Source organism: Thunnus maccoyii, chromosome 23, assembly GCF_910596095.1.
Source record: "Thunnus maccoyii chromosome 23, fThuMac1.1, whole genome shotgun sequence".
Taxonomy (NCBI): Eukaryota; Metazoa; Chordata; class Actinopteri; order Scombriformes; family Scombridae; genus Thunnus; species Thunnus maccoyii.
In genome coordinates this window covers 5,067,362-5,086,489 of record NC_056555.1, presented here as the reverse complement: position 1 = coordinate 5,086,489, position 19,128 = coordinate 5,067,362, and the positions used below count along the sequence as shown (strand labels likewise).

At 40.2% G+C, this 19,128-nt stretch overlaps 1 protein-coding gene across 6 annotated transcripts in view; it reads left to right on the top strand.

The window, feature by feature from the left end:
* Positions 1–17,912, top strand: part of osbpl8 (oxysterol binding protein-like 8) — a 96,341-nt gene extending 78,429 nt beyond the window's left edge. For 5 of the 6 annotated variants that reach the window (XM_042403243.1, XM_042403244.1, XM_042403246.1 and 2 more), the window contains 20 exons: positions 872–945; positions 2,170–2,250; positions 2,635–2,736; positions 2,948–3,151; positions 4,713–4,797; positions 6,335–6,500; positions 6,604–6,829; positions 7,459–7,643; positions 9,063–9,144; positions 9,259–9,357; positions 9,530–9,626; positions 9,790–9,888; positions 10,393–10,490; positions 11,535–11,624; positions 12,209–12,345; positions 12,511–12,696; positions 14,110–14,263; positions 16,268–16,370; positions 17,019–17,124; positions 17,213–17,912. In XM_042403243.1, coding sequence (XP_042259177.1) covers positions 872–945; positions 2,170–2,250; positions 2,635–2,736; positions 2,948–3,151; positions 4,713–4,797; positions 6,335–6,500; positions 6,604–6,829; positions 7,459–7,643; positions 9,063–9,144; positions 9,259–9,357; positions 9,530–9,626; positions 9,790–9,888; positions 10,393–10,490; positions 11,535–11,624; positions 12,209–12,345; positions 12,511–12,696; positions 14,110–14,263; positions 16,268–16,370; positions 17,019–17,124; positions 17,213–17,342 — 2,504 coding nt within the window. In that variant the 3' untranslated portion in view covers positions 17,343–17,912. The remainder of the gene's footprint in view (positions 1–871; positions 946–2,169; positions 2,251–2,634; positions 2,737–2,947; positions 3,152–4,712; positions 4,798–6,334; positions 6,501–6,603; positions 6,830–7,458; positions 7,644–9,062; positions 9,145–9,258; positions 9,358–9,529; positions 9,627–9,789; positions 9,889–10,392; positions 10,491–11,534; positions 11,625–12,208; positions 12,346–12,510; positions 12,697–14,109; positions 14,264–16,267; positions 16,371–17,018; positions 17,125–17,212) is intronic. The other variant, XM_042403245.1, reaches the window with a different exon arrangement.
* Positions 17,913–19,128: the final 1,216 nt, after the last annotated feature.

The following is a 19,128-nucleotide window of genomic DNA, read 5'->3' as shown; positions in this document are numbered from 1 at the left end:
TTAAAACCTATTCATTTTCCATATTACAGACCTGGGTCTTGGTTTTCCGTTCATTCCTCACACATATCAACTTGGAAAAATGAGCACTGTATCACAATTTAAGTGTGCCTATTTGGTTTTAAAAAGAAAAGATGTGCACTAATCCAACTTCTTGAGGCCTGGTGATTCATTCTCTTCACCGTGCTGCCTGTTCATACTGTCTTTGGGGGCGGCTGTGGCTAAGAGGTAGAGCAGGTCGTCCAATAATCGATTGGTGGTTCAATCCCCAGCTCCTCCAATCCACCTGTCAGTGTCCTTGGGAAACATACTGAACTCCAAATTGCTCCTCTAGGCTGTGTCATCAGAGTGTGTGTGTGTGTGTGTGTGTGTGTGTGTGTGTGTGTGTGTGTGTGTGTGTGTGTGTGTGTGTGTGTGTGTGTGTGTGTGTGTGTGTGTTGTGTGTGTGTGTGTGTGTAAATGTACATTATAAACTCCTCCTGATGAGCAGGTAGCCTCTGCCATCAGTGTATGAATGTGTGTGTGTGTGTGTGAATGAGTGAAGGTTGGCATGCAGTGTAAAATGCTTTGAGTGTTCTGAAGACTAGAAAAGCCCATTTACCACTTACCATTCTTTTTGTGAAAAACACTCTTTCTTTTTTTTTCTTTTTTTTTTAACTCGAGGCCTGATAGAAACTTGTAATGAAGTCCTGTTTTGTTTTGACCCCCTGGCAGCCGCCCATGGCACCGGGTCTGTCTGAATCCACAGCAGCTTGGTAACCGACTGGAATGAGATCGGTTGCCTGGAGAATAAAAAAAAAACATAATTTCCTGATATGGAGAGACACATTGATGGACCGAGCATTTCCTTAAACGGTTGTGTTTTTTGTTGCAGGTTTCGAGAGAGGGAAGGAGGACCTCTTGCCTCTGCCTTTGAAAGAGGACTCACATTCCATATCTAAGAGCAAGGTAAAAAAAACAACAAAAAAAAACAACACTCCCATCAGTTTATGTGCTGTGATTGGTGGGTAGAACTGACTGGGTGCTTTGGTGTCTGTGTTGTAATGAGACCAGAGAATATGGGAATTACTGCATGTCTTCTCTCTCTTTCCCAGTCTGGCCTCAGGCGTCAGATAGCCTACATTGAGATGACTCACATATCATATACACTGTACACATCAAACATTTAACAAGAAAAAATCAAACTCAGCCCCTCTTTCAAGTGAGTGAGTGTGGAGGAGGCCCAGCTAGTTATCTGTCCACATCAAACACGTCTGTCAGTGCAAACGTGGGCGTCTGAGTCACAGCGGAAACGCTTGCATCGGACAGGAATCCTATTAAATATTTTGTTATGATTGTGTAGTAGTATGAAGGCATATGATTCTCTCTCACCAAGGCTTCCCAAAAGCAAGATTTGGATGAATCCTTATCTGTGGACTTTAATTAATCTGACTCGATGCGGTCTCAGCCATAGGACACGGAAGAGAAGATTTTAGCTTCAATGGAAACGGAGAAAGACTGAAGGTACATGATAACGAGTATCATGTACCTTCAGTCTTTCTCCGTCCCTGCCTGTGGGTGTTTAAGGCCTTAAGTAGCCCTGCTTTAGGTTCCCTATACATCCCTCCAATTGGCTTGTGCAGAAAGCTGGCAGAGACACAACTGCACTGGCATTTATAGGCTTCATTCGGCTAAACGAGCTAAGTTTGGGTTACCATAGAAGCAATTGAGTTTCAGAGGAAAAGGAAAGGCATGGAAACAATGACAATCTGCTAATGTTATTATAAAACATCTAATGTTATGTGTCATATTTCTTCCTGTTGACTCAGTTAATTGCACTATTAGTGGAAGTGGATTTGTCATTAAGAGGGAACACTTTGTAGCCTAGATTGCATTTAGTCATTTAGTGGATGTTCTTATCCAGAACAGCTTGCACAGAGTGCTGCAGGAAAACAAGCCACAATTCCTGAATCACCAACAATAAAGACAACTATTAGTACGGATTATTGTTAAATAGACCGGGCACAAATCCACACAGGATATTTATGGCTATGATGAACAGACATGTATTGTCTGAGAGTCAAGAGTTGTGTTTTTCAGATAAATATTCAGATTTTTCACTGTCTCAAGTTGAGGGATATTGATGTCTTCAACGTTTTTGCAATTAAACCCCTGCTTATCGTGTATTCACAGTCTGAAACCAAGCTGTACAATGGCTCAGACAAGGATGTGTCGGCGTCTGGAGGAAAGCTCACCAAAAAAGAGTCCCTCAAGGTAAGTGATCTTAAGTCTGTTTAAGTCTTATGTATCCAGATACTAATTATCAAGGCAGGCATAATAAGTTAAAATACCCTTAAATGGAGAGTGTCATGTATAGCGTAATTGCTGATGCTTGTCAGGGACTGTCATTTTACACTGTGTTAACTTTGTGAGTCATAATTTTACTGTCGTGCATCAGTGTCACCAGGATATATTAAATATCGGGGTGGTGAGATACAGTGAGAAGGCACCAGGTGCTGCTTTAACAAAGACACTAAGGAGTGTGATCCCAGTCTTATTATTTGCTGCCAAATGTAATTCAGTCACGAACCAAGTGTGGAATATTAATATTCACAGTTGTTCTAAGGCATAGTCCGTCTCTCTGTGCTCTCCCTGTAGGTGCAGAAGAAAAACTACAGGGAAGAAAAGAAGAGGGCAACCAAGGAGCTGCTCAGCACCATCACTGATCCTTCTGTCATCGTCATGGCCGACTGGCTAAAGGTGGGAACGTCAGCCACACGTTTTCCTCTTGTGTGCTTATATAATGCACATGTCTAAATTGTTTTCCACCTGGCCAAAAGAAACAAACCAATACACTTTGAATATTATACCCCAAAATCCTCAAACTCCTCACACAATATAATACAGAAGGTAATTTTAGTAATACGAAGCCTTCAGCTCTCTGACATGAATCTGTAATTGGTGTCTCCAGATCCGTGGCACTCTGAAGAGCTGGACCAAGCTGTGGTGCGTGCTGAAACCTGGTGTCCTGCTCATCTACAAAACTCACAAAAACGGTCAGTGGGTGGGAACCGTGCTGCTCAACGCCTGCGAGCTGATCGAGAGGCCCTCCAAGAAGGACGGCTTCTGCTTCAAGCTCTTCCACCCGCTGGAGCAGTCCATCTGGGCCGTCAAGGTCAGAATATACCTTAAGATACAGGAATACAATATTATCAATAATACCATGGAGCGTTGAGTTGGTGTATCCTACACTGGGGAACATAAGAGAATAGAGGAATTTCTTAGACAAATAATTATTGTCACAGATTCTGTTTCTCAACTTTTTTTCTGGTATTTATTTAATTAGTTAATTAGACTGTTCACCGGTTAACATTAACAAACAAGTAAGGACAAACATTTACAGGCAATGGAAGTGGGCTGACTTACAGAAAGGAATAGAAACGTCATGGAAACTTGAAACTGCTCAGGACTGAGCAGTTGAAGAGGTACTGTAGTTGGTTACAGAAGCAAAGCACAGGGTTAAGCCATCAGAGTAAAAGGTACCAATGTGAATAAATGAAAGGCTTGAAAAAGATGAAATAGAATAGTAAATGCAGACAGAAAGACTTCAGTTTTTTTCTTTTCTCACAGAAAATTCCATACAGTAACAACTCCAGCAATGTAGTATTGCACTTTAAAGTGAAGTTGATTTGCTGGATCCTACATTTCCCATAATGAAACTAGGTATCTGCCTCTTAAATGCAAAAAATATACATATATTTTTATAAACTTTAGAAAGCTCCCTTTGGGGCCACACAAGACATCTGTTCACAGACAGAGTAGCACTCCTTGTGATTAGTAAACTGAACTTCATGTGTTACATCAAGTGACCCTTTAATAATGGTGTTAAATCTGCCACCCATGACCTCAGTTGTCTTATATTAATCACGTCCCAGATTTAATCATAATGGATTGTTAAGTGGATAGCAGTGGTTTGTTAAGCAGATGAGTGTATTGAATGCAGCCTGTTTTGCTCTCCGGTGATGAACAAAAACAAAACGAACAAAAACAGACACTTAATGGAAGAGGATCTTCCAGGAAAAAACCAAATCCTTTGTGCCCAGCAGTTAAATTAAAAGGTGAAACTGATGTGGATGTTAAACTGTATAATTAAGAGCTCATCCTTGTTTCATTTAGGACACACACAGAAAACAATGCGTCCAGCCAGCCATTTTCGTATTTGGCAGCACACATTGTCCATTTGTTCCTGTTGTTTAGCTTTGTTCACAAGTCCACTCCAACTGTGATTTGGTATTCATCACTGACCTCGCATTTCAAGTGTTTTCCCTTTTGTTAGCGTTATGAAAAGACTCAAATCACAATTAGTTGTCTGTGTTTTCAATCACAGCGTTCTTACTCTCTCCATCGTGCTCTTCACTATCAAAACAAACACTTCACTCATTTAGTTTCCGTCCCCTCTGTCCTCTCTCATAGCTCATCTGCATAATAACATACTGGGGAGTCTATACTTCCTCTACTTGCAAATATAAATGATTAAAAAATGAAAAAAAAGAATACAACCTCTGCGGGTGGAATGAAGAAATCACAAAGGAGCTCATAAAACCATCTCAAAAGAAAAGAGACAAAGATCAAAATGACTAATGCGCAATCCAGACACTGACTGGGAAATAACACCCACCTGAGCCTTTAACACTGAGCCTGTTGTGTAACATCTGTCTCCTCCCTTTCGTCTACAGGGTCCTAAAGGAGAAGCAGTGGGCTCCATCACACAGCCGTTACCCAGCAGCCACCTCATCTTCCGTGCTGCTTCTGAGTCTGATGGTAAGAGACAAGCTGTCATTCACGCTTAAACTATTTGTTTTGTCAGCAGCAGATTGCATTGAGTGGGAGATATAAACCCATAAATTGGCATAACACTGGTATACGTTTTATTATTATATTTCTATTTATAGTTTTAGATGAGAAAATCGACCACTCATGTCTGTATGGTGATAAATGGTGCATAAACATGAACAGTACAGCAGTGAGGGGTATAAAAGAAAGTTAGTATCCACTGCAGACACCTTGTTTGAATATACAGTACAATCCTTCAACAGACAGTCTCTTTCTCTCTCTTTCTTCAACCCTTAAACACTCCAGCACACAGAATAATGGCGATCCACAGCCCTACGCACACGCGGTCACACACACACTACTGCAAATAGAATTTTGCTGCAACTAACGATTATTTTCATTATCCATTAATCTGTTGAATATTTTCTCAATCTCATTGTGTTTATAAAATGTCAGAAAACAGTGAATGTCATGATGGCATGGCATGTCATGATCAAATGTCTGATTTTGTCTGGTCATCAGTCCAAAATTCAAAGATATTCAGTCTACTGTCATGTGTGACACAGAAAAACCTCAAATCTTCACATTTGAGAAGCTGCAACCAGCAAATGTTCATTATTTTCATTTCATTGCAGCTCTAAAGTAGAACATCCAACTTATACCCAGAACCACTTGTTACTTCACTTAAGTTTACTGATGTCTTTTCTTTTTCTTTTCTTCTGTCTTATTTCTCACCAGCGTTGGCACTGATAATTTAATCATTTGTGTAATAATACATTCCTGTACACTGATTTCTTGTTATCTTGTCAGTCATTTGTCTTTTTTTGGTCATAATAATATTGTATTACTGTCTTGTACTAATTGAAAAAAATACAGCTCACAACCAGAGCTAGCAAAAAAATCTATAATAATAATATAATAATATAATATATTATTCAAAATGGTTTAATAGTTGCCCTCTACAATTCTTGATAGTGAGTAAGTGAAAAGTGAACTAATGAGTGAATGGTTTATGACACAGCCATCTGTCCATGTGTCTCTGTCCATGGTGCTGAAACATCCGATCCAGGCTCTCCCACTCTGAGTCTCTGTCCGTGGTGCTGGAACAGTCAAACAGAAGCCATGTCCAAAATGATTTCCTATTCTCTACATATTGTAATGCACAATAATTACTGTCTGCTCATTTTTTCCACTATCTTCATTTGATATGTACATTTTAAGTACTTTATATTGCCTTTAAAAGCCCAATAAAAACCTCCTCTGAATATTTTGCTCCTGCATCAAGCATCCTAAAGACTTTTCAAGACTTCATTGTAATTGTCAAATTAAAGGATCATTCAGAACTAGTCCAGGAATCGTACCAGGATCATGGGGCCCAGAACCAAAATCATTTTCAAAAAACACTTAAACAACCTGAACAGTTTTTGTTCATTATGAAAGAATGATTAATAAACTAATGGTCAATATGAATTTCCAGCCCTTTAGCTGTCTTTAGCCAAGTATTGAATCTAAATCTCCTCTCCAGGCCGATGCTGGATGGACGCCTTAGAGCTGGCCCTGAAGTGCTCCAGCCTGCTGAAGAGGACCATGATCCGTGAGGGGAAGGAGGACATGAGCACCGTAGCCACTGGAGGAGAACACTCCATTAATTTCTACAGCCTCCTCCGAGCCCATAACATACACGGTTTCCAGTGAGTAGAAAATATGCTCCATCTTTGTTAAAGTCAAGCTTCTTGCTCTTTGTCATTATTTGGTGTAGTAAACATCTTACCAGCCAATCCTCCCTTCCTCCAGGTTCAATGACAGTGATCATTTGAAAGACCCGGACCTGTACTCTGACAAGTCAGACAGAGAGGGAGAGCAGGACCACGAGGAGTCAGACCCAGAAGGCCTGGAGAAGAGTGAGGAGAGCGACAGCGACACATCAGAGCGCCAAGACGACTCATACATCGACCTGGACCCTAACGAACATCTGCGGGAAACCCCGTACCTGGAACAGTCCCACGAGGAACTGGGAGAGGTAGGGAACAAAGACCTTTTAATAAAAAAACATTGTAGATGAAGTGTGATTGCAGCAGTATGCCATAATTTCATGGGTTTTCTTGCAACCATTTTCATCTTTGGCTTGAATAAAAACTTCTCAGCTTAAGGTTTTCTGCATAATGAGGACAAATTAGCATGTTCCTCTGCTGGGGCTATTAAGAAAGCTGTAATGTGGACAGGCTTTGATCACTTTCTGTGTGGGTTGGTGTGCATGGGTATCTGTAAGGGACTGCAACGGTGTGATGACTAGTGTTAAAGTGCTAATGTGCTTTTCCATACTGATGAAATCTGAGTTTGACAGCTCACTAATTAAACACTCAGTGCTGCGACATCACTCGTAGTATATCTGGACAATTTTTCATGCTCTTACAGCAAGTGAGTATGTTAGGAAGACACTGCGAACTGCTTGTGTGTGTAAGTTGTGGGGGCATCAGCACTCTAACTGGGCGTTTCCATTTGAACAACACAGGAAAAAATGCAGATGGAGTCGTCCTTTAAAACGTCCTTTTGCACAAACAGCCACGTTAAATTGGAGCATGTGGACACTGGTACATGAATAAGAAAATGATATAACCTCTCTACCATTGTACATGTCTCCTTCTCCAGGCTGGTGAGGCTGCCCAGACAGAGACGGTGTCAGAGGAGAATAAATCTCTGATATGGACTCTGCTGAAGCAGGTGCGGCCCGGCATGGATCTGTCCAAGGTGGTGCTGCCCACATTCATCCTGGAGCCAAGGTCCTTTCTGGACAAACTCTCTGACTACTACTACCATGCAGACTTCCTGTCAGAGTAAGAACCTTCCATTTCCTGTTTGTCCTTTTTAGATTGAACTCACTGTCATTTAACAGACTTCCTAAACTAAGGTCATTTTTACCCTCCGAAGGGGTGCTACATTAGTATGAAATTGCTTGAAAGTCCTTTAAAACTGAATAAAGAGTCTCTAAACTGCTGACTTAAGGCACCAGGCTCTTGATGGTAAGGACATGATGTTGCAGTGCTGAGATAGCACCTTATATATATATATATATATATATAGGACAAATATATTTCTATTTTGAGATTGTCTGACTTGAAAATGAGAAAAAAATAGGTAAGTGCAAAAATGTTGCAACTTAAGGGTTTTTTTTTTTAGAAACTGTCATGTTAAAGAAACATTGTGTTCATTTATGTGATAATGCACACCAGTGCATATTTATATTTTTACAACATCAATGTAAATGTGCTGGGATTAGCTCATCAGCTCATTTGGACAACATTATAAAACAGATAATAACTTTATATACAGTGCAGTTGCAACAGCAAAAACTGGAGCAAATGTATCAAAACTTTGTTAATAAGTTAGAGTCAATCTTTAAAAACGGAATTCATGAATTCATATCTGAGTAGATTTTAGACATATTTAAAGTTTGATTTTGTGTATGTTGTGTAATGTTGTATGCAGCACAGCTCCTAATTACCGTATTGCGGCTCTCACAGAAAAAGCTGATTGTTCAAGTTTGCTGCATCTACTGTATATGGGACAATACAGTCACCTCCGGCAACTACTGTCCATGAGTTTAATGAAGTGGTTTAAAGGAGGAGGTGCCGTTCATGCAGACTCTTAAATATGAGACACAAGTCCATATAACGTCTAAAACATACTGCATAAATTGTATCTCAATAATATGACAATGGTGATAACAATTGGGCTTTCAAGTCAAATTTAAAACAATTTTTAGTTTTTCTCCAGGTTGACAAGAGTCAGTCTTCTTAGAGAAATCCATGCAGACAGTTTTAGTAATGTTTAGGTGGTCATGATGTGGTCTTATTCTTTTTCAGCAATAAGGTATATAAGTGTTTTCCCATTTGTTCCCATCACTTTTTTACTCTGTATTCAACCTCCATATTCATATTTTATTTTATTTCAATAATGAATCAGTGGTTTCTTGTGTGTGCAGTCGGTATTTATACTTTTAAGTTCAATGACTGACTGTCCTATATATAATGTGACACATGGATGCTTTCACTGAAGAATGTAAGACACATTCAGGATGTCTTTACTGTAAAGATGTTCTGTGGATACTTTACCGCAGGATGAAAACTATAGAAAAGCTGCTAAAATAATCAAGATAATGCTGTAATAGCAGATGGTACTATCATCTACCCGCTGAGTTAAACAGCTTGTGTTACACAGCAGCACCAGTCTAAATTTGTATATTTCACTCTCAGGGCTGCAGTTGAAGAGAACGCTTACAACCGGATGAAGAAAGTGGTGAAGTGGTACATCTCCGGGTTTTACAAAAAGCCAAAGGTCAGGATGCTGAACATGATCCCCAAAGCCACGACATACCTAATGTTACAGTACACATGCTTTACATGTACAATCTCACTAAAACCATGTTTAATGTTGCTTTTTATACCACAGGGGTTGAAGAAGCCTTACAACCCCATTATTGGAGAGACATACCGCTGCATGTGGCTCCACCAAAAGACCAACAGTAAGACGTTCTACATCGCAGAACAGGTAATAATTTTGATTTCAGCAAAAGCAATCTGAACAGCTCTTTCCAAAAGTATCAGATACATCTCATAAAGCATATTGTATTGGGTTGGAGCCATAGGACAAGTACAGGGTGAAAGGATCTGACATTTCTGCCAAATTCAAGCTGACTCATTCACTGTGCGTTTTCCTTTAGGTATCCCATCATCCTCCAGTATCAGCCTTTTATGTCAGCAACAGGAAGGATGGTTTCTGCCTCAGTGGCAGCATCCTTGCCAAGTCCAAGTTCTATGGTACGGACACGCACACACACACACACGCACACAAATTATTAAAATCCAATTAATGTCACCCCCAGGCACCTTAAAACTCTAATAAAAAATTAATTAAAAAGTACCCAGCTGAGGGTTTTTATTATTTCTGTCCACTGACTACTAATGATCCTCCACATTGTAGGAAACTCACTGTCAGCCATATTAGACGGAGAGGCTCGGCTCACTTTCCTCAACCGAGGAGAAGACTACGTGATGAACATGCCCTACGCTCACTGCAAAGGTCAGGATGCTTTGTGTTTATGTTGCTGTAAAATCTGTACAATATGTGAACTGCGTGTTGTTGCTCAGATTCACCGAGATGAAACCGATTGCACCACTATGTCGGCATTAGTGCCGCATCATCAATTTCCATCGCAAGTTTGATCCGCTGCTGAGATGTTTTCATCCTGACAGCCTCACAGAGAACTTAAAAGCGGAGTAGAGGAATGCAGAGTTAAAACAACAACTGCATTGCAGCAGTGAAATAATAGATGATATAGATTTTACATTAATGCTGCTTACTTGGAAAGTTTTGTGTCCACTTAGTCCAATACTTGACTTTTTCTGAGTATTCAGAGTCCGCATTTTGATTTACTTTTAATCTAGTTGATACTTTTTTCTTTGGAGTGTCAGCTCTGTTGGAAAAAGACAGAATATCATACAACCCAGTCATAAATTTTGAGTATGTGTTGGAGTTTCCAGTTGTTTGTGCTGACTGGCGTTTCTCTTTTTTTCACTCTGCTAGGGATCCTGTACGGCACCATGACCCTGGAGCTGGGTGGTCAGATCACCATTGCATGTGAGAAAACAGGCTACAGCGCTCAGCTGGAGTTTAAACTCAAGGTATGACTGTGTTTTGTGGTTTAAAATAAGTGTGTTTATTTAATTAATAGAGATAACTACACTCCTTTGTTGGCTTTACACTTCTTAGACGTGAGCTCCTCAAATCCTTTAGAGATACAATACTGTTAAGACTATTTTTTTTAATTAAAAAAAAAACCAGTTTCTCACGTGACTTTTCTGAATGTCTCACTCCCCCGCGCCATCACCACCAATCCACTCCCTCACCCTGCCCTGAAAAACATCCCATCCTCCATACCATGATTCACATGCTGCGCTATCCCATCATGACCTAGCGACAGGTACATGTCAGAGAGAACGAGCAGTGCAATCAGTACATTTCCATTTAAAATACTAATCTGGATATGTTTGGGTCCTTAACTAGTCTGAAGTAGTGATGGGTGAATCATTATCTCAATAATTCAAAACAATAAATCCAGTTCTTACAATTATTGTTATTTTCAGCCTACATTGACACATCTTTTTGCTGCAGTACTGCAGTATTTACCTGTTTGAACCATTTAGATTAAGAACTTGAATTATCTAAGCTTAATTGGAAGTTGATGGTTGTAGCTTTCTTTTGTTGTTAAAATGTTCGTAAATTAAAATATGGTGGCATTAGAAAGATCTTTTAAAAGTTGGAAACTACAGTTGAAATCTTGTCCTTATGACACATTTATTCTGCTGCATCAGCAGAAGAAAGCTTTCCCTGTTTGAAAGGGAAAGATTGTGCTGTCTCCATAAATGGAGACAGAATGACACGTAATAAAGCTCAGTGCTTTTTTTTTGTGCAGCAGTAATTGGAGCAAGTAAACTTCATGAACGTGTATCTCTCCTTGCCTTCCCCTCCTTTAAATCCTTCACTTGCTTTGTCCATTCCCTCTCTCTCCCTTCCTTCGCTTCTCTACTTCTACGCTTTTCTTTGTTTTTCGCTCGCTGTCATATCCTTCTTCTCTTGCTCCTCTTTATTTCCTTTCCTACCATATCCTACTCTTTCCTCTCCTGTTCCTCCTGTCTCTCCTCTCCCTCTCTCTCTCTCTCCTCCAGCCATTCCTGGGCAGCAGTGACAGTGTCAATCAGATCTCTGGAAAGATCAAACTGGGAAAGGAGGTGTTGGCTACACTGGAAGGACACTGGGTAAGGTCCTCTACTGACTGACTGTTTGCTTGTTACTGCAGGAATAAAAAGACTAAAAGTCTGCAGCCATGCTGACAGAAAAAAGTCTAATATTTTGAAAATAAAGTTGTAATATTTTTAGGGAAAAAGTACAATCACAATTTCTTGGCACCTGTGATGGTGGTTTAGTCTGATGAATAGTCCAGAACCCAAAGATATACAGTTTATGGTCATATGACAAAGAAAAGAAGTAAATCCCCTCATTTTAAAAGCTGAAAAGAGAGAATATTTGGCATTTTTGCTTGAAAAATAAGTGAAATGATCAATTGACTATCAAAAAAATTGCCAATTAATTTTCTGTTGATCGATTTATCATTGCTCTTTATGGTTACTCTACAGTCTTTAGTAAAAAAAATGTTATTAAAATAGAAGACAAGGGGATGTAGAGTGAAAATGAGGTACGTCTGTGTCTCAAATACACTGTGAAAAATGTTATTTTTACCCTGGTGCTCACTTTCGGGTTCAGCCTCACTTTCATCTGTTTCCTTAGTTACCTCATGGCAGATGTAGAATCATTTGGAACATTTTGACTTTCTGATTCACAGGACAGCGAGATCTTCATCAACGATAAGAAGACTGGGACGATGGACACGTTCTGGGACCCGACACCGGAGCTGAGGCAGAGCCGTCTGACCCGCTGCACTGTCCCCCCAGAGGAGCAGGGAGAGTTTGAATCAGAAAGGTGACTAGACTGTGATCACAGTATCTGCTGTAACTTCTGATTTACCGTCTGCCACTTTTTGGCATATTGATTCATTTTCAGATTTCTCTTTTTTGTTGCACCCATTCATCGTCTCTCCTTCTGATAATCTAAACTTATTGGCCCTGTTCTCTCTCCATCTGTCAGACTGTGGCAGCATGTGACCCGCGCCATCAACAACAAGGACCAGACTGAGGCCACCAACGAGAAGTTCATGCTGGAGGAAGTTCAGAGGAAATCAGCCCGCGAGCGGAAAGCCAAATGCGAGGAGTGGATCCCGGCCCTGTTCGAGCAGGACCCCGTCACTGGAGAGTGGCATTACAGATATGCCGAGTGAGTGATTGTTCTCCTGCTGCCTGTGAGCTCATGAGGTTTGGAGTCAGAATAGAGTAAAGTACAGGCAATAAAAGGTGACTACTTCATATCTGGTGAAACAAACAGAATTTTAACAGGTGAAACGGGTTCAGCAGCAGTTATTAGTCAATGAGTGTTGCAAATCAAAGAGTTATAATGAAAAATCAAGTCATACCTTAGTACCAAATCGTTTCACTTATGAATACATTTGATAGGTTTTCTATGCTAAAGCAGAATGTCCTACAGTATACCTGATTAATAGAACCAACTGCATTTTTGGCCTGTAATAGTTTTTTAAACACATTTTTGAAAAAGATCTCTTAAATAAAGAAAATTGTGACCAATATTCAATTTGTACTGAGTAGCACATTTTACAGTGTAAAAATCAACTTGTCACTCTTCTGTGGTGGACAAACTGTGTCATTGACACACTGTCTCTAAATACCACAAACATATCTTTGGCATTAATGTGCTGTAACTTCTTGCTCTTGTTGGCAGACATACAGTATGTGCCAATACAACATATCTACGAGGAGGTAATGTCGGCCAATAATATCAGTATAATGTGCTCTGCTTACAAATAAGAAACTCATAAACATTTGACAATGAAATTACCATAAAAAGGTCAAGCTGATATTACATGAAGACACTTGGGTACTCAATATAAAAATCCTGGATATCTTGTAACACACAGAAACTGAAACAACATATTCAGTTCACCAAACCTATAGAGAGACATCCATGCTCAGCTTTCTGTCAAACACTGGATTGAAAACATTGTACTTTTAAAGAAAACAAAAAGCAAAACTTGCAATACAAAAATGTTGCAGTTGTAATTTTAATAAAGCTGCGGTCGCTATAATTAGAATTATAGAACTTGCATTAAATTCAGTGACATCCAAGACCACCTCAGGACTCAAAAACAAAGTCTTATAACAAAGCTCTAACATAAGATGCTTTAGTTCAAAGCAAAGCTGCTACCCCAGTCTTCCATGTTGGATTGACCAGTGTGACAGGGCGCCATCTGGTGGTGATTTATTATAACAGCAGGAGAGTCAATGGATTCTGTAAATAGTTTTTATTGTATGTTGGATAAGACAACCACATTTTTTAATAGTGTCAATGTTATGCAGTCATATCAGATGAAATAATGTGATCCCTGTGATATTTTTATTTACTGTCAATCTACTGCCTTTCTTTACTCTCATTCTTTGTTTCTTTATCTCGTATTTTCTCTTTCTCTCTTCCTGCATTCGATACTTGCATTAATGTATATGTTTGTCTCTGTCATCTCTCCTATACTTCACCTATGTCTGTCTCACTATTTTCACCATTTTGTTCTTTCTGTCTTGTCTTCTCATCTCTGTCTCTGTGTCTCTCCTCCCTCCACAGCACGAGGCCATGGGATCCACTCAATGACCTGATCCAGTTTGAGAAAGACGGCTGCATCCAGACCAAGGTCCGACACCGCACCCCTATGGTACGTTCTGGCAGTCTTATTAGTCTGAGTAACCAGGGGCCGCGGAGGGACAATTGCAAGTGCCAGGTAGGTCGTCCCGATCAAAACATTTTTTAAAAAGCATCTCGCCGCCTCAGCCACCTTCTGCGCAGCACCCGGTGCACCGTCTTCATTGTCGCTTCTTCTCTGTGTGTCCACATCTCTGTGCTGCCACCGCCGTCGTCGCCTCCGCTCCGTGTTTCTTTGTCTCTCTGCTTCTGTTTTGCTCTTTTCTTGCCTGCCGTTCTCTCTGTATGGGAGGGAAGGTTATGTCCAACTGCATGCTGAAGTAAGCGGATAACAAGATAATACACTTCTCCCTCTGATAATTCATCACGAAGGACTACATGTGCCACACCAGCAGTATTTTGAGACAGTCTGTCCCTGGAGGCTCCGGACAAGTCAGTTTCTGAGTAATTAAGGCTGCAGCAAGTATCCGTACTGCTACACAATGTTGTCAGGCACTTTCCCAGTACTTGGTAGAGTGTCTGCAAAGGATGTTAAAACTCAATTTACTGTCATTTACCACTTATTTACACCTTTTAGAAAACGGATTGGAACAATCTTGATTTTTAAACACACATTATTTAACCCAGCAGACACTTTTTTTTGTCATGTTACTCAATAAAAAGTTGCCTTTTTTAAACTGTGTTCCAACAATCTCCTTACAATAAAAGTGGAGGTAGCATCTCTAGCTGCAAATGAAATGCCCAATGTGAAATGAAATGATACTGTAATAAACCCTTGTGAGTGTTTAATTGGTATTCTTCTTCTAAGACTGATATCAGTATGGAGTGAGCTTCGCATTTTTGATATGTATATATATATACACACAGTATACATATATATATATATTTTTGCACCTCAGTTTTCTCCCATACAAAGTACAAAACAGAGAACAGCTCCATCCATTACATCAACAGACCAACCACCAGCCATCAACACCTGGTCGCTTCACCCTTCACCTGTGTCTGTTCTCATCTCCATTTGATTTGTTTCTATGTGTCTTGTGTTCATTCACTGAGTCTAAACTTCTACTGTGCTGCTCCTGGTTCATGTAATGTTGAGTAGCTGAAGGCTGCTGTGGTGCAGTCCATGTAATGGTCTGTCGATGTATTTTTTTTTTGTTTGTTTTTTTTGGGAGTGTGTGTGTTCAAAGTAACCACCTGCCAAGCGCCCCAGGCCTCTTCCTCTTCATATCAGTAACTGTCACCGTCAAAAATGTTTGGTTTAGCTTTTGTAAAACAACTACGATGCACTGAGAAGTAAAACAGTGCCTCTGTATCAGTTTCTGATCAGCTGCTGGTTTCATGACTCTACACAGCATTAACATCCATTCCTGCTTAAACAAAATCAACTCTTGAATTTGCAAGAAATTGAAGCAGTGGAGTTATTACAGTAGACAAAGGAAAAATCATTCTTGGGAGGAATATTCTTTTAAAACATCATCCAGAGTGATAAAAATAGTTGAAAAGGACATTTTCGTTCTGTGGTCTTTGTCAGGCCAAACCTGAAATGTTCACACGCTACCAACATTAAATCAACCGTTTAACCTCTTTTGGCCGACTAAGACCTCAGTGCTGCAAAACCGCATCACATTAAATGAAGCTTTTAGAAAAAGAGCTGCAATCCAGTCAGAATTTAATCCCTTTCAACTAAATCAGAAGTAAACTAAAGGGTCTTGGCAGGTTTGGTTCATGTCAGGCGCAGCTTGTGTCATTTGCCTGAGTGCTTTAAATGGATGTGACTCACTGATGCACCAGCATGCCTTGTACTGCTACTGCTGTCATTACTGCACCAACACTGACTACCATGTTTGTGAGGGAATGTGTGTGTGTGTGTGTGTGTGTGTGAAGGTAGAGTGCGTGTGCATCAAGCACCATTTTGTTCTGGCCGTGTGTGTTTGAACACTTGTATGTATTTCTGTTTTGTATCCTTTGTATATACAGTAAGTATGTAATTTTATTTTGTTGTAGCTGGTGTTTGCGGCATATTTGTTGACCTGTTTCTCTCTGTGTGTTTGTGTGTGACTGTTTGTGTGGGCGTGTGTAGGTAACGGTGCCAAAGAGGAAACACAAGAGCGACAAGCCCAAGAGCCCAGAGAGTGGCTGCTCGTCACCCGAACCCGACCGCCAAGACTCATCTGGCAGCGAACGTGAGTCACAAACCACACACACATGAATAAAACTGGCTATTAACTGTATATTTAATGGTAAAAGTCAACATTTGGGTGTACTGAACTACAGCATATAGTCTAAATTTTACACATGTTGTACAATGTTACTAGTACAAATAGACAATTCAAGTTAATAGCCCAAAAAACTGGTAAAATCTGAAAATTGAAGGTTTTGTTTTACAAATATCAGTTAGTTCTTTAACTCACTATGTTTCAGTGTGAAGCAGGTCCTCACTACATATTGAAATATTATAAAATTCTGTTGAAATGACAATTATATGTTATCTAGATATCTAAAAATCGTTAACTTTTCAACCAAATATAGCCGTGTTAAAACCTACAAGTCTTTAACCTGCAAAAACACCAGATCATTGCTCAGTGGGAGTTTTCAATGGACAACTTCTGATGTTAGAGGCTATGAAAGTGAATAAACAGCACACTCTGGTGGTCATTAGTGATTTCTTCTGGAGGTGGTGGTGAAGGGACTCGACTCTTTGCTTATACGCTTCAGTTCAAGTGTCCAACAACCTTAGAGTCTGTGTGATCCCCAAGTTTCTATTGCATTTTTTGTCATAAAAACCCTCTTGAGAGTTTCTTTCACATCCACTCAAACATACTTTGTTACAGGACACAAAAGCAAGCATAACAGTCGGCTGAGGAAAAAAGGAGCAGACCTCAGTGAACTTCAAAGTGCCATTGAATCTATAAAGCAGACGCAGGAGGACATTAACAGGTGAGAAGAACATCATTCACACTGTATCTTCAGCGTGATGTGATGTACATCTGTAGAGCAGCTGCTCATAACTCCTGTGTGTTTGTAGGAGCATCAGCGTGCTGCGGAGTCGTGCGGCAGGCCGGGTGGAGGGCGGCTCCTTCCTCCAGCAGCGCGACTACGTCATCATCATTTTCCTCATCCTCCTTCAGGTCCTGATCAACTATGTCTTCAAGTAGCAGCCATAACCCCCACAGAGAGAGTGATGCACTCACACACACACACACACACACACACAGACACACTCTCTGAACATTGGGTGTTAAAGCGGAGGACAGCGATGACGGGCTCCCGCAGTTCTCGTCTTCTCTGTCTTTATTAAATCCGACTACACACGTCCAAAAAAGCAAAGACTTCCACAGAAAAAGAGACTTTAAAAAAAAAACAAACTCTTATTTATTTTTAACCAGTCCATTCCAAAACTTTGGAGAGATCCACAGATTTCAAAGCGGAGAGCGAGCTGATGAGGAGAAGTTGTTGGAGTTTGGTGTGATGAAGTCTCGACTGCCACTCTGGAGGTTATCGACTTGCCTCGACGTAAGAGGCAAAGGAAACAGCAGCCGTTTCAGCTGCTGTTTGTGTTCTTTTCTGATGGAGTGAAACCACTCTGTTGATTCACATTTCACCTCAAACAACAGGGAACCTTTTAACACGGATACGAGAACCACGACTCAGATGGTAACACAGGTTTTAAAAAAAAGAAATCTTTAATGTTTTAATGTTTTGTTTTTAAATTGTTTTGTTTCTTTGCTTGGTGTGTCCTTTGTGAATAGAGGTCTGCCCGGGACAAAAAGCGTTGATAAGGGAGAGAAAAACAAAGTGGTCCAATCTGTGTGACTTTTATTTTTTATTTTATTTTTTTATCAGACACTTTCATATCAGCTGGGGTTCCCACAAGTGGAAATGGATGAGGAAGACAAACAACACGTGATATTGTCAAAAGGAACAGAAGCTATAATTTCTGCTGTATATTATAACTCCATCTTTTTCATACAAAGTCAATGTTTTAAAAAAAAAAAGTCAGATATTTGACACAATGTCATTGTATAGGTAGCATGTACAGCTAGAGGAGCGTGGTTAGGACATTAGCCCTATGTACAGTATTCTGTTTTAAGGCACAAACGCACTGGAAATGTCCAATGTTTTTACTAACATTGTGCGCTTACAGTGGACGTCACACTGATTCAACATTTCTGCTCTGAGGAAGTTTGGAGGGTCAACAGATGGCCAAAGAAGATGATTTTTATGATATTTCATCAGCTAGTGACCACTGCCGTAGATTCAGGTAAAGGGACTTGATGAATCATTTTAATCAAAGTGTTCTTAGTGAGAAGATGGCAAAACATGGATTCTGAGTGACGCAGTCAGAAAACTGCCCTCTTGGAGGTAATGACAAGTTGAAGGAGTAGTTTGAGATTTGGGAAATACCCTCATTCAATTTCTTGCCGCATTATTAGATGAGAAGATCAATACCACTCTATTATCTCAGAGTGGTATCAATCCTCTCATCTCACTCTCAGCAAGAAAACTAAAAGTGCATTTAGAGGTAAGTTAGCTGCTATATGTTCATAATACGAAAGGTGTTTAGACTAGCTGGTCTACAGGATGGTCTCCAAATTTCAAAACAGACACCAGACCAAGCCGTGAGAGCAGAAACTCTTCTTCTTGGCAAAGATAATTCAGAGCATCGATCATAGCTTCCAGTGCTTTTGCGCCTCAGATGTAAACCAGGAAATGTAGAGTAGACACTTTAGTAAGCTACTAGTGAGAGGAGGCGATAGACTTTTTCTAATTAACTACTATCACCATAGTAAATCATTCCAAATGTACGCAAGTACCAGCCAAACTCAGTGTGTAGAGTAGTAGTCGCTCCTGTTCACTGTGTATATATCCAACGGGACGACTCGTTCCTCGCAAGAAGCGCGTGGCGTTTCAACACCAAGGTTGGCAATATAGACACTCCCG